General features: G+C 42.5%; 1 protein-coding gene across 4 annotated transcripts in view; it reads right to left on the bottom strand.

Annotated features, from left to right (window-relative positions):
• Positions 1–679: 679 nt before the first annotated feature.
• Positions 680–21,387, bottom strand: part of EMILIN2 (elastin microfibril interfacer 2) — a 34,987-nt gene continuing 14,279 nt past the window's right edge. For 3 of the 4 annotated variants that reach the window (XM_048939752.1, XM_048939753.1, XM_048939755.1), the window contains 5 exons: positions 18,162–20,084; positions 13,370–13,699; positions 12,816–12,854; positions 7,041–7,175; positions 681–6,162 (listed from right to left, as the gene is read on the bottom strand). In XM_048939752.1, coding sequence (XP_048795709.1) covers positions 5,825–6,162; positions 7,041–7,175; positions 12,816–12,854; positions 13,370–13,699; positions 18,162–20,084 — 2,765 coding nt within the window. In that variant the 3' untranslated portion in view covers positions 681–5,824. Of the gene's footprint in view, positions 6,163–7,040; positions 7,176–12,815; positions 12,855–13,369; positions 13,700–18,161; positions 20,085–21,387 lie in introns of all 4 variants that reach the window. The other variant, XM_048939756.1, reaches the window with a different exon arrangement.

Here is a 21,387-nt window from a genome sequence, read left to right as displayed (position 1 = left end):
TTGCTAATTTAGTGAATGTTGGCTTATTTAAATTGCATTTATATTTACATTTAGAGTTGCTCTATTAAGGACAACGATACATTTGCTTTCTCTCGCGCTTGGTTTACTTGTAGAGTATTTATACAGCTGACAAATGATTGCTGTAATCAGACTTGCATTGTCTGCCAATATCAATATTTGCTTATATCTATAATGAAACTAAATGTGCATTATTGATGTCAGGTAACAGATGCACTGTAATCATAGATACATCTTGGGAACACACTAGCTGCCTTGAAGAAAATCCAGCAACGATGTAGCGTAAGCACTTGCAAATCTGCCCTAATTTGGAGTTTTATCCTAATTCTGTCCAAGCTAACTTTTTCCTTTCAAGGCAAAGTATTGTCTTCCAAGACAGCTGTTTAATTTGCTTGAGGTAATTATTGTGAGATCATCTTGGAAAAGGGATCTCAAGCTTTTGGTAGAAACTTACCCTTCTTGGCCTCTTACTGCTATGGACAAATGCAACTGACTAGCAGTCTAACAGAACATCCAACCATTTCAATCACAATTAAATGTATGGCAAATCTACATCAAAGTGTAAATCACGTTGTGCCTTTTGATCCTTCTGCAGTTTAACTCTTATCTCTTGCATTGCTGTCACCAGTGCACACTAGCTTTCCTCTGCCCAGACACAGCTTAGTGCTAGTTTTATCTCCTGCTCCAGTGGCAGAATTTCCACTGGTATTTGGAGTGCCCTGTGATTCTGCTCATGCACAGAAACCTTCTCTTTGCGTCTGGGTGCTTCCCAACACTGCCCATCTTTCACACGTAGGTTTCAGTGCTCGTGCATTGTGTGCAGTGAGCAACAATGCCACTGCAAGCAGTGCAAAGGTGGGCATGTCCTGTGTATGCCCAATGTTCAGATTTGTTGCAGAAGTATTGTCTGGTCTTGTATTGTTTTTCTGTAGCTGACAGTAAGTAAGCCTGTTTTCGGTGGGTGGGTGGGTTGATCTGTGTGTGAGAAAGGTTTTAGACACGTAGAGAATTAGAGGCCTCTGCTGTAAGCTCCTATAGAGTGGTGGGCAACTGGTCACTGTGCTTTGAGGGCCGTAGGGGCTGGCAAGGAGCCTCACCAGCGGCTTGCTGGAGTCCCAAAGGAAGGTGGTTGCATGGCCTATGAGGTGGCAGGCCTGGCCTCCCTGTGAGAGGGAGAGGTGGTGAGGAGGGGAGGCCACGGCAGGGCTGTGTCTAGAATTCCATGACTGTTCCTGTGTCTTCCAGTGCCTGCATCCAGCATGTGAGGACTCCGTGTTGTTACGTATAGTCTGGTCCTTTCTTCCTTCCCAGCTGGGCTCCTGCATGTGAGTTAACCTCCACTTTTCCCACAGTCACACAATGAAGAGGTGGGCAGGCATGCTGAAGGAGTGCTGGAGGGAGCCGTGCAGCCCTAACCTGTCTCAAACATCACTTTGTGTTGTTGAAGCCCACTTTCAGCAGCTGTCATCTGCAGGTAATGCTTAGCCAGCACAGAGATCTGAGGCTCTTCACTGTTTTTTCCTAATTACTTATTCTCTCCCACCCCTTTCCTTACTATTTCTCCTTCTTTCTACCTGTCCATATTTTGTCCTGACTTGTTATAAAATTTACTCTCCCCAATCCAAATTTGGAGATTAACTGAAATAGCCAGAAACAAGGGCGGCTAAGAACTGTGTTGGCGGAACTTCTGTACTACCACAAAACCTGTACCAGTGTCTGACACTGAAGTAAATATACCCAGGAAAACTTGACTAAGAAACTAGAACCTGAAGTTCTAAAGGTGGTGGAGGAGAGAGCAAAAATTTCAGCTTAAGATAGTACTGTGTTCACTGGAAAGCAAAGGAGCACCAAGATCACAAAACAGGCAGGTTTTATTTGGACATGGCAGCAGTTGGTTTCCACTGAACAATTTTCTTCCTGTTCCTGGGTATCAGTTTCTGTACATCCGTTTTTGTAGGTATACATATGCACACAAAGCACACACTCAAATGAGCTGCTCTTTGCTGGAAAAAAAAAAAAATCAATACTTTTCTGATACAATCAAGATAGCAAAATGCATAAATGGCAAAACCTGCTTACGTATGAACATGTTCTAAGGTGTTCTTTGGAGTCTCCCTTGTACAAAAGACTGGCAGAGCTGTTATTTTGCACCTTGTCTGAAGTCTGCAGGATACATTGCAGGAGGGCTGGCTTGACTGCAAATCCGCCTCATGCTGATGATCGGCCTCGGCAGATCCTTGGTCCAGGACAGTCTGCACCATTATCTCAGAGCAACTTGGAAACAAAGCCTAGCTGCTGGTCAAAGCTCAAGGAAGCAGATGTTCCTTCCATCTGCAAGCTGACAGTGTGACAGCGTTTGTGGTTTTGGTGGAACATATTCATATCCACTACCGCACTGTACCATAAGGACTTACTTAGCAAATACAATGCTCCTGAATTATAGAATAGCCAGAGTTGGAAGGGACCCATTAGGATCATTGAGTCCAACTCCTCAGGAAGAAATTTGCTCCTGATACAAATCTCTAGCTTGTAGCTGTGGAGCCCTTTGTGTGTTCCCTGTGCCTTTGGGCCTTTTCATGCTCTAGTGAGGACTTGCATGCACTTTGTTTCAAATTGCCTTCCATGCCTTTTACTTACAGCTGTTCTTCTTTGGCTGTTTGTAGTGGTTCTGGAATGGCTGGTTATCCTCACCAAGCTGATCAGATGCTCTGTCAGAAGAACTGTGCAAAACTGCTGCAAGTAACCTGGGGTACACTGAATGGCTGTAGGGTAGGGTGCTGTAGAAAATCCTCATTGCTTTGAATGGTCAGTATAGTAATGTCTGCTAAGTCTTAACAGCAAATTAAATTAATGAGGTAGTTTCATATGTTTTGTGGTGAAAATTTGCCTTCTTGCTTTGCTCCAAGCTTGCCTATGATTTCCTGCAATTATTGTTTGGCTCTCTGCTGCCTTTCCCAACTGCTCCAGGATGCAATCTGTTTGGCCAGAGCAGAGGTACGTTCCCTGGCTGTCAGCTTGCTGGTCTGTCCTGTTCTGATAGGAAACAGAAGCACAGGGGACAAGATAATTTTGCTTGATTTGCCAAAGAATTTTGTTTTAATGTTTTAACGAAGTTCTGACTGAAGGACAACTGGAGCTCTGCTCCTCCTTTCCTATATTACAGCATTTCAATCATCCCAGCTGGGCAGATATTATGCCCTGAAAGCTCTGAGAAGATCTGAGCCACTTGCCCCGATTACTGAGACAGTGGTAATCAAGGTTCATTTTTCTCAAGTGAAGCAGGAGTGTAACGCAGAGGTTCCTCGTGGATGCTCATAGTTCATAGCTTTAGCTATCACTAGAGATAGTGAATGGGAAACTATCCCTAAAAGCCCTACAAACAGGAGAACCACTCCTGCTGTGATATAGTTTAGAAAATTTTAGCTGCATGTGAATACTGGTTGTGTTGCACTGTATGGGATCACTCAGATCCCAGGTGCAAGGAGGGTTCCTGGCAAAAGACAGCGTTGTGCCATGAGGGCACTGTGCTCGGGAGAATGTGTGTGCTGGAGGTAGAAGCCTGGAGGAGCAGTTAGGTGAGAATCAGGTGATGAAAGCTACACAACTCCAGTGCTAAACTTGCACCACTGATTCTTAAAAATATGTCTCACTTGGAAGGGGAAAAAAAATAAAAATGAAGAAGTGGTGTTTGCCAGCTGGGACTCCCCAGGCACTCAGCTTGCTTTGTTTGTTTCCATGAGTCATTTTTAGAACAGGCACCAAAATGCAACAATACTGAGTCACACAGAGACGGCAGCCAGCTTCTTAGAGCACACAGCTTTCTTGAGGAGAGTAGAAAATATCCTAAAAGGAAAAATGCCTCTACAGCTTTCATACATAATGAGAAATTGATTCAGATATATATATATATACGGTTGATGTAACTGGCTTTCAGAAAGACTAAAAAGACATCTTTCCAGTCTGTCCCTTCAATTCTGAGACCTAGAAGGAGTGAGAGAGCAGTGGGCTGTTGATTTAGGACATAAGAAAGGATACTCCTGAATGAGCACACAGTTGCTAACTGCATGCTAATGGCTCCGGCACAGATCAGGACAAACTCAGGGAAGGGAGAGGGACTGGTTCCATTCCCCAGGCTGCCAAGTGTGCCAGGTGCCTTCAGCTGCTGCCTAAAGCTGCTCCTGCAGCAGAATACATCCAGTGCTACCTCCTGCTTGGCAGCAAAACCCCAACTGCAGAAAATCAGGTGCCAGGAGACCTCCTTCATTCACATGCTTTAAAAATCTGCTAGCCATTTCCTTCCTCTGCTCCTTCCTATATCTGCACAGGCACTGACGCAGAGCTCCTGGGGGGATAGAGCTTTTTCTGTGTGCTTTTCTCAAAGGCAGCTCAACTTCCAGGATGTGATCATTTGTTGTGGGACGGTCCCATTTCATCGCCTGGAAACAGAGTTATTGGGGAGTATCTATTCCAAAACTATGCAACAAAGGCAAGTGTTCATCTGACCTCCTCAGATGGGAAAGGCTTCAGCTGAAGGCTTACAGCACAAGGAGTTCTTCCTTCACGTAAAGGAATTATCTGGTCTGTGCTACAAAAAGCCATTCTGGATTCATAAGAAGGAAAATGTACTATACAAACTACTGTGATAATAAATACAGCTCTATGCAGGATCAACAGACTATGAAAAGATGATCCACTTGTATAACATATAGATGGCAGTGAATAGTTCTGCCCATATCAAAGCATGGTTAAGATTTTTTTCCAGCCATAGAGGAGCTCAAAATGCTAACTCAAAAGAGACAAAAAACCGTTTTTCTCACCTTCACTGAGAAGTGGCTGACAGGAGAAACAGAAAATTGTTGCGGCTTAAGCTAAGAGGCAAGTTGTCCCATCCATAGCAACTGATGCTGAGTGGTGAAACAAGTAAAACAAAGCTCACTTGAAGCAGGAGGCTGCTAAAACAAAGTCACAGTGCCTCTGGTGCGTTGTTTGTACATTGGACAATACTGTTTAAAAAGACTGTTTTCCCATATCATCTGTTTTTCCTCTGGTCTATCTTTTACAATGCAACAAAGAAGAAAAATACCTTCTTAATGCAAATACTGTAAGAGTTCCAGAGAACAGTACTGTCAAAAGTCTTAGAGTTCTCAATCACATAAGAAAAGCTGGGGCAAGGGATGCTCCTCCTTGCACAGTGCTGGAGTCACTCACCCCCTCTCTGAGTACTGCACTTGGTCCTTAAAGGCGAGAAAAAAACCTGATGCAAACATCATTTTCTGCCTTGCACCACCATGGTTAGCAATTGCTTTTTGGTTTGTGAGAACGTACTGACAACATGTTATTAAAGAACAGAAGGACGAGGAAGTCATCGATGGTGTCCTGTGCAATCTCACTTTCTTGTCCCTGCTTTACTGAAAGCGCAAAAATAGCTGACTGCAGCTGTAAACTTCAGCTAAGATGTAAACTCTGATACACTTGGGATGCTGGCAGAGATAAACTGGGGATAAAACTGAAAAGGATATTTAATATAGCGGATAAGAGCGCAGTGGAGAAGTATCAACTCAGAATGCAACTGTTGCTTAACAGCTGTTCTGTCTGTACAGGCAAACAAGGACTTGGAGAAAGAGTAGTTTGGCTACAGAACCAGGTCTGCTGTAGCTATCTCTGATAACAGGACAAGAAAAAGGTTTCATTATAGACAAATCATCACTGAAATCAAATATATAAACTGAATATATTAAAGCTTTGAATTTTATTACTCTTAATTTCTTCAGAATATCTTACCCTTCTCTCCTGTTTGATGGTGGGCCTAAACATGGGAAATAGAAGGATAAAGGAGAACCCCACTAAACGTGGAGTACATTTCGTCAGAGTCTGTGTAGGCCAGCTTGCCTCCTGTTACGACGACATTTACTTCATCTCCTGCTTTGAGGTGAAGAACAAGGTGGAATGTTCCAGGACCACCACAGGTCCGTTTCCCCGAGTAGGGTTTGTGGTACTCCAGCAGTTCCCTTCTGTACCCAGCCGTGTGCAGCTGAGCAACGCTTGCATTGGAGACGGACAGCACTGCTTCAACATACTCATCCCTCTCCGGAGCCAGCACAGCCGTGATCAGGTAGCGCCCTTCATATGGTGATGTGAATATGCCTGCGGGAGAGAGACAGGCTGAGCTAGTCCGAGTTGGTCAACACAGACAGGCCCAAGCACCCTATGCACAGTGGGAAACACGAAGCAACATGGGTTAATCCTCTGCTCACATAGATAATTGCGATAAGATCAGCTCAGGCAGCTGACCAACTGGAAGCAGTTATGAAGGCAAAGGAGAGTGGTGCGCTACAGGACTCTTCCATTACTATTCATTTTAGAACTTCAGGCTTGGCTTGCAGAAAGTACCAACATCACAGGGATGTACACTTAAGTCCTGTTGCAGAGATACACATATAATCCTGCTACTTCTTTTGTGTCAGAGCCCACCAGTCCTTCAGGACTTTAACTAGCATGTCTTGTCCACACTCAGAAGCCACCTGTCCTAAGGAGTTGCCACAACTCATAGCTGGGTGAGGAAGCAAAAGGCAGCCACGTGCTGTGCAAGTGTCCAGTAGGCTGAGGCACACCTAACACCCTCAAGAGATATGACACTTGAGATGGAGGTGGCCATGGTAACCACCACTGGGGAGGTAAAATACATTACCTCATTCCTTCCTCTGTCCAGGCCACAGTGAGGTGGGTCAGCAAGTGCTTCTCGGCTCTAACTGGATGCAGCTGCTTGAGGTGGGGTGGGAACACAGACCTGCAAGTGCTGGTGATGAGCTGTGCCTCAGCATGATTGGGACGGTGTGGAAAACCAAATATTACAAGTGTGTGCCTGCTAAATCCATGGGAAGCTCCTACCGTGGTGGATCTGGTTTGGGTTGACTCATGTATTTTGTTTTGTTCAATGCACCACAAGGCCAGGGATGGCATCATACCCTGGTAACATGTTACTGCCATCTGGCACCTCCGTGGGTCCGTTCTTTGGCTGTTACCTGTATTGGGGTTGTAATAATCCCCATCATTCACGAGCACTTTGTTAAAGTGAACGACGCCAACGTCACTGGAGAAAGGCTTCTGCGTGAGCCCAGCTGAAAAGGACACCAGAGAGGCTGCAGCAGCAGCAGGTCCTAAAATGGGTAAGAACATGACTTAGGGTCACTTCAGGACAACACAGCCCTTCCCTGTAATGGTTTATAACCCAGTGTCTCTGTTCCCGCAGGTACACCACTCAGCATAGCCCTTGAGGGATGCCAGAATTAGCAGACTACATACTGTTGGCCCAAGCCCCAGGTGTCTCACCATTAAAAAGACATTGAGTACTGCAACACTTCCCCTTTGGCCACAGCCTCCCAGTCAGAAAACAGGCATTGCCTACAAGTTGTTTTTCCTTCTAAGGAAAAGAAATGTGGCTCATAAATACTGCAAGCGGAAATCATGCCGTACCTGAATTTAGCAAGCCTCTGCCATAAAATTTCCATGGGATTCAGGCTGCCCCTGGACATCTCTGCTCTATATCGCCATCACAGTGGCAACAGAAGTGCTGAAGGTCTATAGTTCATGCCAGCTTTCCTAGTTAAGTTGAGAATCAGAGCATACAGCTCTGATTTCCTCTGCTAAAGAGCCGTGAAAATATCTACAAAAGCAACAGGTATTCCAACAAAGAGAACCATCCCTGGGGCTCTTCTCCTTTTCTTTTGGGGAATTTTTCACTCTATATCTTTTTTCTAAGCAAATCAGACAGACACATGAGTATTTCACAGTGACTATCATCTGTTTACCAGCTAAACAGTGCAGTTACACTGGTGATTGATGAAATGTCCTTTGGACGATTAGGACAAAATTTTGCTTTTAAGCAGACAAACTTAAAGACAAGACTTAAGTGACCACCCACCTGTTCATCCTGTTTTAGTTCCCTTTCCTCTACACATTTCCCCTAAGCAGGAACACTGCCAGCAGTGGTCAGCTCTTGTTTCTATGCTCAATTACTAGTAAGTAATGAATACACTTAAAGTTCCCCTTGGCTGCTCTTTCTCTTCTTCCCTATTCAGATTAGGATCCATGTCATCTCTGTGCTGTGCCAGTCCTTGCTCCTTGCTCTGCTTTCCTTAAAATAAACATTTGTTTCCTCTTTCTCTCAATTTGACAGTGTCTATCAGCAACCAATGATACAACCATTCAATTCACTTCAATACAGAGAAGGTGACAAATCTTTGTCTACAATGAGAATACACCAATGCTGTAACTTGGCATGAACACAGGGGAACTTAGGGGAAGGAGATGCAAATAACCACCAGCAGTTCCCTTCGGGGCTATTAACCAGATGTCTCATGTATCTTTGGAAATCTCCTCATTCAGTACTTAGCCTGCTTTGTGAGACAGAAGCCCTTTTAGCTGCCAATGCACGTGCAGGAGCTCCTTTGAACTGAGATGAAGTTGTTCAAAGGGCCCAAATGAATTGCAGGAAGTCTACTTAAGGAGCTCCTGCAAAGTTCCAGCACTTCAAGACCATTTTCTACTCTCAGCTTACTCTGAGACTGAAACCAACAGTTAGTGCACATCAACTAACTTCTCACTGGTTGACTCAGACACTATAGCCACACAGTACAGATGGCACAAACTCTGCAGCTTGCCCATAATCGCTGTGCTGGAACTCACAGCAACTACATACCATCCGGATGGGGAAGTGACTCCTGTCCTGGCTCACCACAGCTTCCCTTAGGTTTTCCTGCACTGACAATAATTGTTTGAATAGACCTTAGATTCTGCTGCTGAAGTTGCTTCAGATCCGCAGCCTTGTTCTTCTGAGCCATCAGCTCAGTCTTATGAGTACTGGTCTAAAGAAGGAATCTTAAATGCCTCTAAATATTTGGTAGATTAGTTTAAAAGAGGTTGTGGATGCCCCATCCCTGCAGGCATTAAAGGCCAGGCTGGCTGAGTCTCTGGGCAGCCAGGTCTAGTGATTGGTGACCCTGCACATAGCAGGGGGATTGAAACTACATTATCACTGTGGTCTTCTTCCCAGGCCATTCTATGATTCTATGATTTCCAGCTGCACCTGTTGGAAGCTTTCACAAGTCCTACCAATAGCTCCCAGCAATGCTTTTGCAGAACCTTACAGAGAAGCTAACCAACCTCCCACACATATCCCCACTTGCAAATGCTTTTCCTCACACAGAGACCAGTTTCTCCAGGCAAGGTCTGGGCTTGGAACGTCTCACTTAAGCTAGTGATGTGGAATTACAAATAAATCAGGAAGAAAAGCTTCAAAGCATTTAAAAGCTAGGAATCACATACACCATCCTCATGAAGACACAGCTTGACAGAGAAAAAGCTTCACAAAAGATTCACAGGCCCTGTGAGCTGTGCTAAAATCACCTGTTTCTGAAATGGATCATAACTCACAATAGGAAAAATTTCTTCTCAGAAGGATGCAGTGGCACAGGCTGCCCACAGAGGTGCTGCAGTCACCGTCCCTGGAGGTGTTCAAGAACCGTGCAGATGTGGCACTGAGGGACGTGGTCAGTGGTCATGGTGAGGATGGGCTGATGGTTGGACATGATGATCTTAGTGGTCTTTTCCAACCTTAATGATTCTATAATTCATTCAGTGTGCTATGAAGACACAGCTACTTTGCCTAGAAGTCTGTCCATAACAGCCCTTTCTGGTCTTAATGCTCCTAATTTACAAATCTCAGCCAGAAAAGGTTTGCCCTGTGGCTGACCTACTGTTCCTTGCACAAATATCTTTAGTCCTTTACCCAGGCCTTCAAGTCTGCTTCTGTGAATTGTGCTGTATTTTCATACAAACAGTGGCAAAACACAACCACTGGCACAATGCCTTCCACTGCACCAAATCAGTAACGCGTAACAACCAGAATATTGTTCCCAGTCAAACAATCAAAAGGAAGGGCTAAATAAGCAAGAAAATCCATTACAAGCACAGCAAGAGAATTTATGTATTCAATAAACTTTTTCTTCAAATCAAGGAGCACCTGCAGCAACACAAATCTTACATCACAATAAACCTCATGGTTTTATATTTGAAACATTTCCATAGCTTTACTGGAAATGGCTCAATATCAGACAAGTGAGAAGAATTAAAAAGCCCAGACCAACACTCATCTGCATATATTCAGCAGTGTTCATACAGCAGTAGGGTTCATTGGCTCAGCAGTTTTTGGTACTACACAGCACAGTAATCAGAGAACCATCAAGGCTGGAAAAGATCTCTAAGGTCATGTAGTCCAACTATCCACCAACCACCAATACTGCCCATTAATATGTCCCTCAGTGCCACATGCACACTTTTCTTGAACACCTCCAGGGGCAGCCTGTGCCACTGCCTTACCGCTCTGAGATGAAACTTAATACCCAACGCAAATCTCCTATAAAGCTTCTCTGAGAGAAGCCATCACCCCTCATCAGAGCTGCAGGGTTGAGGGCACTACCAACAATGCAAACCAGAGAGTGGGGAAGGCAGGCTGAGCTTTCAGTGAAATGTTTTCACTGTGATCCTCTGTATGCTGATCAGAGTGTCCAAATCCTCTTCTTGGCTCTGTCTTTGCCCATCTGTGTGACTGGGGATCATCATGGCACTTTTTTATTGGCTCCCAGACCAGTTCATCAGCCAATCTATGACCTCTGCCTCTGCAACTGTCAGTAAAGAAAAGTTCTCATGGCTCTAAAATTGTCATGCTTCAATATCTGCTCATGATGCTTTTTTTCAGTAACAGTTGATTCAATGCTTTTTGTAGTAAAAGAGATTAAGCAGATGAACTTTGGTCCTGGTATTTAGCTCACCTTTATCATATACTTGTTGCTCAGAAACAGAAATGAAAGGGAATCAGAAACAAAAGGGAGTGCTTAGAAGGCCAATTTAATAATACATGCTTTCTGCTTTAGGAATTACAGGACTTTGCTCAGGGACATGATTTAGCGGGGGGTTGTCAGATTTAGGGTAGTTTGGTTAGGTTGTGGTTGGACTCAGTGATCTTTAAGGTCTTTTCCAACTTGAGCAATTCCATGATTCTATGATTCTATGATTCTACAGTACAAGGCTTGATCTTTCAAATTACCATTTCAGTACCGTAAAATGTGGAAGACTGACAAAGACATCATTAACTAGAATTAGGTATGAAAGATTCCTCAACATCTTACCTAAGTCCTTCCTCCAATAAACTCCAAATCTTCCCTTCCTCAGCTGTTAATTTCTATAACTTTTTCAGCTGCTGTGTTCTGCCCCAAATAGCCCTCTGTCACTGCTATTTATAAGTAGCCCCCACTCATATGATTAGGGTCAGTGGGTGTAAATGCTCCAACTCCAGTAAGTAAAATAGCTATTTGTGCCACATCACATTTGTACCACACCATACTGACTGCTTTCTACAACCTTATCTGACCTCAGGGTGTGCAGGGGATTTTGGGTGAAGTGTGACAGATCAGCAGGTCTGTCTTATATTGAGATAGTCTTCAGAGGCATAGATAGGAAAAAGAGCTCCTTGGTTGAGCCTGTCTCTGTAGATCTCAGGGTGATACCCTTCGTTGCAACACGTCCCACCAAGCAGCAATCATGCACATCAGCTACCCCACCCTGCCCTTCCAACATTTTTAACATGCACAAGTTCATACATTTTTAGCATAAACCTATTAAAATACTACTGCCTATAACTGCAGAAGTTTGTATAGAGAAGAATAAACCCCCAGGATATCCATTTATCACAGAAATCTAGGCATTTATATTGACTTTGCTGGCATCAAGATAAATGAGCTTTTCTTTACTTCACATCCTTTTCCAGAAGCCTTATCTATTGCTGCTTGTTCTTGCCACTGCAATCCTCAAGATTGCTTCAAGGCTCTGATAGATTTTTAATTAGAAAGTATAGGCATCAGAATTATGACATCAAATCTTCTTGTCAGTCCTCAGATCAGCCTTCAGAAAAAGCACCTGTGATGTTGTTAAGGCTACTAAACTAAAACCCAAGGTTGGGATTTTGGATGCCATCAAGCTCTGATTTTGTATCTACTTATGATACTTCCTTAAACAAATTTAGGTGAAATCATTCTTTGTGAAGAAAGGGTGGGAATATTCACAGGATATCACTCACAAGACTTTGATAATATCTGGGGTGTGAGGCTGCAGGGCAGGCAGCACCCCATCAACATAGTTATTGAGGCCAACTAGTGTCTCCCACACAAAGGTAATATACCTGTTTATCATACAAATCCATGCGTGAATTATTATATGGACAATTATGATAAAGCCACACCTAACCTAGAAAACTGCATTTTACATCTTTCTAAATGGTGGTGGACAGTGGGAACACTCCTACTTTCACTGTAGTCAGGAACATGTTGTCATCTTTTCAACAAAGGCAGAAACTCCCCCGTGAGGAGGACCAACTCACGTTCTATCTCAGTGCTTCAAGACCTTAGAATCAGCCTTATTAATCTCTTACTAAAGAAATATTAAATTCATTGGAAAGAATTATCTATTTTTTCACTTAAAAGGAACAAAGTCAGTCCTGACATTTGCTAGGAAACAGAAACTATAATAAAAAATAAAAAAACAACCTCACAAAATAAGCAACAAGAGCCCCAAATGAATTATTTTTTTAAGATCAAATTTTCAAAGGATGCAGATTTAATGCTTGGGTAGAACAAAAAACGCATCAGATTTTCCTCAGCATCACTTTGTTCTTCCAGCCAGCACTCTCCAGAGTCTGAAATAAAGCACCTGTGCAAAGAATTTCTAGGAAACAATGATCTTACCTTGTGAGTCTATGTTTGGAGGTGATAACTTTGGATATCCTGAAAAGGAAAAGTAATATGTGTTGCATGGTATGTAACTGAGTACATTATGACAGAGAATCATTGCATTCTTCTAGAAAAATATCCTCTGTTAACATAAAATAGCCTACTGAAATAGTTAACAAACAGCATCTCCTACAAAATGCTCAGATTATCGTTAAGCTGCGGTGGTTGTGGCAAAGAAAACTAAATTCTTATTCTAATACAGTATAAGCACTACAGGAAGAAAAAGTTAGTTCTGCCTAGTGGCGAATGCTGCTGTACTCATCAAGAATTTTACATCAGCCCCACTGACATCATGCTCTGCACAGCCCTGGCAAAAGTAACAAAACTGGTACTGAGCATGTTTCCCCTGCTTCCATCGCCAGCTGGAGGCTGCCAAGCTCCATTACAAATCACCTCTGCCATAAGCCTGCTCCGAATAGCTGTAACGGGTGAACAGGAAGGCCCCCCTAGAAAAGACCTGGCGTGTCCATGGGTCTTACTGAAGAGTTCACTATTCGTTTGACTCTCACCTGGTGCTCCAGCGTACCCCTCCGCAATGGGCATGGTGCTTTGACCAGCCTGACCATCGACGCTTCTCAGCCGGCCTCTCCCTGACATCAGCACTGTGCCAGGAGGTCCGGCCTCCCCAGTTTCCAGGATGATCCCGGTTGTGCCAGGCAGGAATGGAGTCAGAGCTGAGCCAGGCAGCCCTGGGCGTGCAGGCCTGGGCTGCGGCGGCTGCAGCGGGGGCCGCTGCCGTGGAGGCTGGATCCTGGGCCTGGAGGGCAGCAATGGTGTGCCAGGCTGGGGCTGCAGCGCAGGTCTCGGTGGCACTGCCTGCCGCGGTGCTTCTGGTCGCCCTTTGGAACATTTGAAGAAGAAAATAACTGAGAATTATTTGCCTAACACAGAATTGCTGCATGCACATTGATGAAAGTATTTCAGAATTAAATGGGACTCAATTCAAGACCATCTTACCACTCAGACACTGAGCCACATGGACAAAACTCCACACTGCACTTGAAATACTACAGACTGCCCACTTCCTCAGCCTGTGCCACAGGGATGGGATGAGCAACAGTCAAAGCAACCTGTGAACACTCCTTTGATTAGTCCAGCCTGGGCTTTCTGCACCAAGCCAGCCTGTATTTTACAGCTGCCTCCCACCAGTGCTTTCATCCCCGCTTCATGCTCTCCCTCCTTCCTTCACGTCAATCCCTCCTGCTGACATCTCTTCCTTCTACTCTGCCCTCAACACCCAGCACAGAGCAGACTTGTTCATATCCAAGCCTTGAGCTTGAAAAAAAATAAATCCACAGAAGAAAAAGAGTAAACGGACACTGGCTTAGGGATTTTCCTCTCCTTTGAAAAGCAATGAATTAATAATTCTAAGTGCTCCCATTACTAATATTTTCTAACAACAAAGACAGAACCCCAGGATATAATTTACCCAAAGTGCCTTTATTGTTTAAAAAGAAGAGATACCATTAAGAGAGTTTTCCAGCAGGGCAGCCAATGCATATGACATCAGGGCTGACACAGTTACACTTGAGATCTGTTCCAGTTCTAAATTCCTTATAGGAATTATGATGTATTCATATAAATGAAGTCCCAGATTAAATTTAAGGATACAATATCCTCTGAAGTGGGAAGCTGAATTATGTTTACATCAAGAATGGTATTAACAAAAAAAAAAATCCTGCCTAAATGCACATTTCAGCATAGTAAAAAATTTCTAACTATACTGATATTGTACATTAGCACTGGATATATTTGTTGAAATTTAAGACTGAAACATGACTTTAGGCAAAGGGATGGGAGTGAGAAATGGACAAACGTCCCCTTGCAAACTACCCAATTCAACTCGTCATGCCAGACACTCCACCAGAGTCTGCAGCAGGACCCAGGCCCTCCATACCTCTCATAAGAACTTCACATAAGCTTTCCAAATCACTATAAGGCAGACATAGGAGACAAAGTTAGTCTCATAACACCTGCATTCATTTGCTATATATGCCCTCTAAAAAAGTCTTCCTGAGTTTTGCTGGCTGATTTTACATCAGTTCTAAGAGACAAGCAAAGGAGAGTGCTTGTCCCCCTGGGAAATGAGGAGAACTGGCTTCTTTAGACATGAAGAAAGCTGAGGTACTTAATGAGTTCTTTGCCCTGGATTTAAACTAAAAAAGGGGAGATTTAGGTTAGATGTTAGGAAAAAATGCTTTACTAAGAGGGCAGTGAGGTGCTGGCACAGCTGCCCAGAGAAACCGTGGTGCCCCTTCCCTGGCGGCACTCAAGGCCAGGTTGAATGGAGCCCTGGGCAGCTGAGCTGCTGGGGGCAGCGCTACCCATAGCATGGGGTGGGACTGGGTGGGCTTTGAGGTTCCTTCCAACCCAAACCTTTCTGCAATTCTATGACCCTAATTTGTGATACAATGCTAACAGTTAATGTTATCTCTCACTGACGTAATGCAGAGTGTACAGTCTGTTTCTTACATTGTAAGTCCAGCAGATGATATTTAGCTGTTATTTTTCAAACTCTTCTACAATCACCAGAGGAATTGCAGCTCAGGTCAAATAACGGTAACCAAAGCAAACTACAAGCAGCTGGCTTTAAGACTATACTTCCATTCACCAAAAAGTTTCATGAATCTGTATGAAAAGCCAGCAGCAAAAAAGAAACCTCTGACTTTAACACCACTTAGTTTCACAACATTTGAAGAACAATTGTGTCTGCAGAGAGGAACAGACTGCAATGAGAAGCTCTTCTGCAAGGACTTACAGTACAAGATGAAGAGCTGGGGGCAGCGATCATTTTATTTTGGACAAAATATGGCTGGATTGCATTACCTTGGCAAATACATCATATGCAGTCATTTATGTGCTTGGAGCAGACCACCACCTGCCATCACCTTGTTTAATGCTAACAGAACAATGTTATGCAATCTTCACCAGAAATCCAAACTAATACCACATGCTTCTGGCCTCTGGGTCTCTATGTGCTGTCATGTGCAGCCATTCTCTAATGCAGTGTCTTAGTTTGGACTCTGAATTCAAAACATCTGAATAAAAAATTCAGAAGAAAATATAGCAACGCTCCTAGATTAAGTGATAAGAGTTGAAGTTGTATTCCTTCTGAAGTACCCTTGCCTTACCACCCCCAACAACCATATATTAGTAATGAGTTGTTCCAGTTCTGGTCCTTCTGAAGTCAAATGATATCACTTGAATGCTATGATATGCTGGCAAATAGCACAGAAGAAATTCAGCACTGATCTACAGCCAGAACTGAAAACCTTTCCAATCAGCATAGGTATCAGAGAGGATCCCGCAGTCACACATGAAAGTAAAAACCGTTAGAGCCGTGCCCAGCTCCTGTAACGGGGCTCCCAAACTGCTTTCCAAAGTGGCTCTTTTGCCAAAATCTTTCTGGACCTCCAATTATCAAAGTTTACCAGACTGCTGTGCTAGACAGTATTATTTTAATTGGAAACATTCGAGGATCAACGCATGAACCCTTGAGGGGCCAGAAGCAGCTTGAAGCAGAACCAGCCGCCCAGGTTACTCCACTTCCCAGCTCTAACAGCTGGGCTTCTCCCTGGGTGCCTTAAAACCCAGTGGTGGATGCAGAGAACAGCTCTGCTATGAAACTGAATTATGCTATGGCAGCCCAGGTAAGCTTAGGCTTTTTAATGCCTTATAATGCTGTAATAGATGTTGAGAGAAGATTTTATTATGAATATCCAAGAATTTTGGACCTCTTCTATTCCTCCTCACTTCTGCCTTTAATGGAAGAGAATTAAAAATAATTAAATTAATTAGTACTTAATACAAGAGCTTCTCACCTCAGAAGGAATTTTGTGTTAAGTACTGCAATACATTTGGTCTTAATCAAGCACTCAAAACAAACACATCTAGCACAAGCTTTCAAGTCTTTGCCTGGGGATGGGAGAAGCATTCTTCCCAACAGAAATTACTTTGGATCTTTCCTGAAGAAACTTTTCCATGCACACAAGCAGACTCTCAGTTATGCATCAGATTTTTCCCAAACAACACCAGCTCCAACAACTTACGAGGCTTTCTTTTAGCACCTTTTCTTCAGATTTAGGGCCAGACACAGAAATTGGCCTCTTTCGTACTGCTTTCTCACCACCCGAATGCATTCTACCCTCTGAAGACTCCAACTTCATCCAAGAATTAATACTCCAGCAGGACTGGACAGACCCAAACATGGCACCTCTATCTCGATTTTTGACACAGTAATTTGCCTTGTGTCAAATTTACCTCAGATATACACAGAATTAAAACGAGAAGCATCTCCTGCACTACACAACCAACTGAAAAGTGAAATATCAGAATAGTCTGAACTTCCTATGGTTTTTTTTCCTCATGGAAACAGAAACAGGAAACCAACATGCTTCAGAAAACTTCGACTCTTTCAAAAAACATTGCTGAAATTTTAGGCAAGAACTGTAGAGGGGTGACTGGCATTTGGCAAGGTCTCTAAACCATCATAGCCAGGTTCACTGACATGCAGAAGTCACCATTTCATGGTATTATGATCCAAACAGGATGTGCCTCTGCTTCTCAACCACTCTGACACAAACTTGAAACTCACCGGGAAGGCACATTGAGCTAACCAGTTGGATGACTAACAGAAATGGCCGAGACGTGAAAACAACGCCAGTGGTGATGTAAGCATATTGTCAACTTGCCAACTACACTGTGGGAATGCAAACTTCTGGCAGGGCTATGAAGTGTTAAACTGACACATCAAAATATGCCAGAGCTTGTTTGTGAAAGCTGCACATGAAAGAGTTGATGCTGAGTTATAATTATTAACACATGCTGTGGAAAAAACTTACAGGGAACCTTCTTATCATAAATTCAAATTCCTTTGTCTCCAGTTTTCTCAACTTACCCTTAAATTCCCCTGGAGGAATCAGTTGGGGGATTCTCACACATAATTTCACATATACACACATACAAAAAATAAAGCTGAATAAAATTAACTGGAATAACACCCACAGATAACTATTAACTATAACTCATTTAAATACACTACCTAAAAATATTACTTATTCTGGCTTAAAGTAGGCATGAAAGTACATGGTACTTTTTTTTCTTTTAAGAATGCTTTTAAAAAGCAGTCAAAGTTCTCGATGGTGTTCTAAAGCAAAGAGTCAAAATTGCAGTTGTAAAAACAAAGCAGTAATAGTGTAAAATTATTCTTTTCCTCCTTTGTTCAGTTAATCTATATATGATTCAGAAAAGAAGGCCTGTTAAAAGCAAATAAAACGGCATTAAAAAGACAGGAAAACTTACTTGTGTCAGACTGTGATTTCAGCATGCCTTCCATGTCTGTGGTAATTTTAGAGACCTGACTATAAAACCGCTGGACAGAATTTTTGAGGCCAGAAATATCTTTGGAATGAGATGATACAGTTCCATTCATTTCACGTATGCAGTTCCATAAGCTGCTCACGTGCTTATCTAGACCTTCTTTTATCTTCTGCAAGCTACCCGAAACAGAGTCCAGCTTGCCACAAACCTTTTCAACACGTGAGACTCTGCTCTCAACATCTGCAACGCCATCCTGCATACCATGGGTCTTTTCTTTACACTTGCTATGATCATTCAGGATTTGGTCATTTAATTGTTCTAGTCTCTCTCTCACTTCACTGCAGCAATTATCACTAGGATGAATGGTTTGATTTGCAAATGTCTTCTGCATTTGATCAATTTTTCGGTAGACACCTCTTTGTGTCTTTCTACAGGTTGAGTTGACTCCCAGAAGTTGCTCCTTGCAATTATTCAAGCCATCTTGAATATTCTTCACATCTTTATCCATGACATTTAGACTATACCGGAGTACACGTAAATCTCTCTGTATTTTCTGGTTGTCACGCTGGTTGCCCTTAATTTTCTCATTAAGAGAGCTATTTAAAAATTGCAGAAGAGCAGAGTTGTTCTCTGTTTTCATAAGCAAGTGACTGTAATTGTTATTACAATTTTCTAGCTCTTTCTGAAGGTTCTCCATACCTTGTGGTGCAGACTGACACTTCTGCCCACAGAGGCGTTCAAGGGACAGCAGTTTGTTTTTCATGAGATTCATCTCTGCTGTAAATTGCTCATTTGCAAACCCAGTGTCACTGGGCATGATAGGCACAGGATTCATGTACATTCCATCTGGGTCTGTGGTATTAGCCATCTCTAAAATAGTGCCACCCAGCCTATCTTCTAGTGCCCGTAGCTTTTGGTCAAACAAGTCTCTCAGCTCGTCTGCCTCAACAGCTATTGTGTTTCGGAGAGTTTCCTCAACGTAAAAGCAGTGCTCTTCAGCATTTCGTTCAGTGATGTTCATCCTTGCATCTAGCTCCTCCAGCCTCTCACCAAACATGTCTTCCAAATCTGGAGTTGACAATCGACTGATTTCATTATCTATTCTCACGTTCAAGATCCTGTGTGCTTCCACAACTCTGTCAAGCTTCTTATCTAAATCTTTTATCTGCTGGTCCAAGTCATTTCTCTCACTCTCCTTGCAGCAACTGGAATGGTTTGATGGAATCTGAGTACGGAGAGAATTTATCTCCTTCTTCAAGTCATTTTCTTTGCCTTTTATAACATCTATTATACCTAAACAGTTATTTTCATTGTCATCACACTGCTGCTGGATATCCTGTAGTTTGTATTCACAAGAGTTCTTCAGATCTGCCATTTTCTTTTCAAATCCTTCCAGCAATTCCTGTCTGAGGGACTCAAATCTTGAGTCTATATATTCCCGATATATATTGTCACTAGGCATTGTTATTGTGGGTCCCTGTGCTGCCTCCTGCAGTTGTTTTAACTGTCCTTCATAGCCTTTTACTTTACCATTCAGTTCTTCCAGCTTATCATTCCTGTTCTTCAAGGCCTCTTTGACCTCAGCTAGCTCAGACTTCAGATCTTCCACTTCAAAATCAAGAAAAGGGTCCTTCTGATCTTTATTGCTGAGTCCAGGCAGATGAATACTGTCTGTTTCACCACTAACTGCACTATCAGGCTCGGGGCGATCATAAAGGTTGTTCAGCCAAGTGACCAACATCTTACTGGCATCTTCTTGAACAGTCAGCTTCAGATTTTCGTTCACACGTGCCAAGGAGGACTGAAGTTCTATCACCGATCGTGTAAGTCTAAATAATTCTTCCTCAAAAAACTGCATTTTCTTCTCATGTGGCGGAGGTTCTGGCACTTCTGTTGGTTCAGCATCTGTTTCAAAGAAATAGCAGACAAAGTCTTTACATAAGTATTCCTAGCTGTGTCTGTTTCAGTCAATGGAAAACGATTATACTTTTGCTGAAATCCAAATAATGTTCTAGAATGCACAAGGTTAGTTCCTTTTCCTGTCAGTTCTTTCAGTAGTTTGTTATTAAAATTCTACCAAATATTTTCAAACTTGAAGTTTTATAACATTGACCAATTCCTGCCATGATACTAATTGTTAAATAAATTAGCAAGCAGAAAATCACTAATAAAACATTACAGATTTTTATATGTGAAGACACAATTCTCTTAGAACAATGGTATTCTCTGTAACAATAACTTAGCGTGTGCCACTCTTAAATTTCCATTGAAGATTTTGAGTAGCAACAACCTATGTGCATGAAGAGGCTTTGTGCTCCAGTATTTTGCTGAGTTTGAGTTCAAATGCATATACTGGATAGAGTTCTTCACTCTTGTTATCACACTCATTGCAAAATTATGCAACCCTAACCCTAACTTGATACATATTTAAATAGTAAACAACGCATAATCTCTGCACATCCAAAACTAAACTAACACTAGCACTATGCACTTTCAATGAAAAAAGTACAAGCAGACTATTTATTTACAAACCCCTTTGCCATTATGCACTAAGAAGCAAACTCTGTAACAACAGCATCCATAGGCCCAATTCTGATTTTGCACTATATCCTTCATATAATTCAAAATTCAAAGACCTTTGCACAGTTAAGGCATTCCATTACAGGAACAAGTACAAGTAAAATGAAGTTAAGAAGCAGAAGTGAAGGAGAAAATACACTTTATCATGGAAAACAGATACACAAATTCTTAGCATCAGAAGAGTTCTGTCAGATGACAAGTAAACAGCTAAGAATAAGAAAAGTCTCCTGTCAAACTGTGTCTATGTTGTGCTCAAGAATTGTTAACAGTTTAATTTTCAGACTAAAGAATCCTAGCACTGGTTCCAAGCTACAAGGTAAGACAACATTAAGATAGGTGCTGAAAGCCACGAGATTGGAATTATTCTTAGTTTTAAACTAGATTTCAGCTTAAAGACAGCACAAAGGATATTCAAGACTGGCATGGTGGCCAATTTAATACTGAAGAAGTATGAACATATGGAGTATAGCTACTACATACACATTGGTCCATGTTTTCACGGAAACAGTTTTTTGGGGATTTTTTGTAGGAGCAGAAAGAAAATCTCTCTATATAAGCAGCATACAAGTTACTAAAGAGATTGCTGTGTTTTATTATCAACCTTTGTGCAACACCTTTGGAAGTAATA

Source organism: Lagopus muta, chromosome 3 (assembly GCF_023343835.1).
Source record: "Lagopus muta isolate bLagMut1 chromosome 3, bLagMut1 primary, whole genome shotgun sequence".
Classification (NCBI taxonomy): domain Eukaryota; kingdom Metazoa; phylum Chordata; class Aves; order Galliformes; family Phasianidae; genus Lagopus; species Lagopus muta.
Note: the sequence above shows the minus strand (reverse complement) of the source record. Positions and strands in the feature narration are given on the sequence as shown.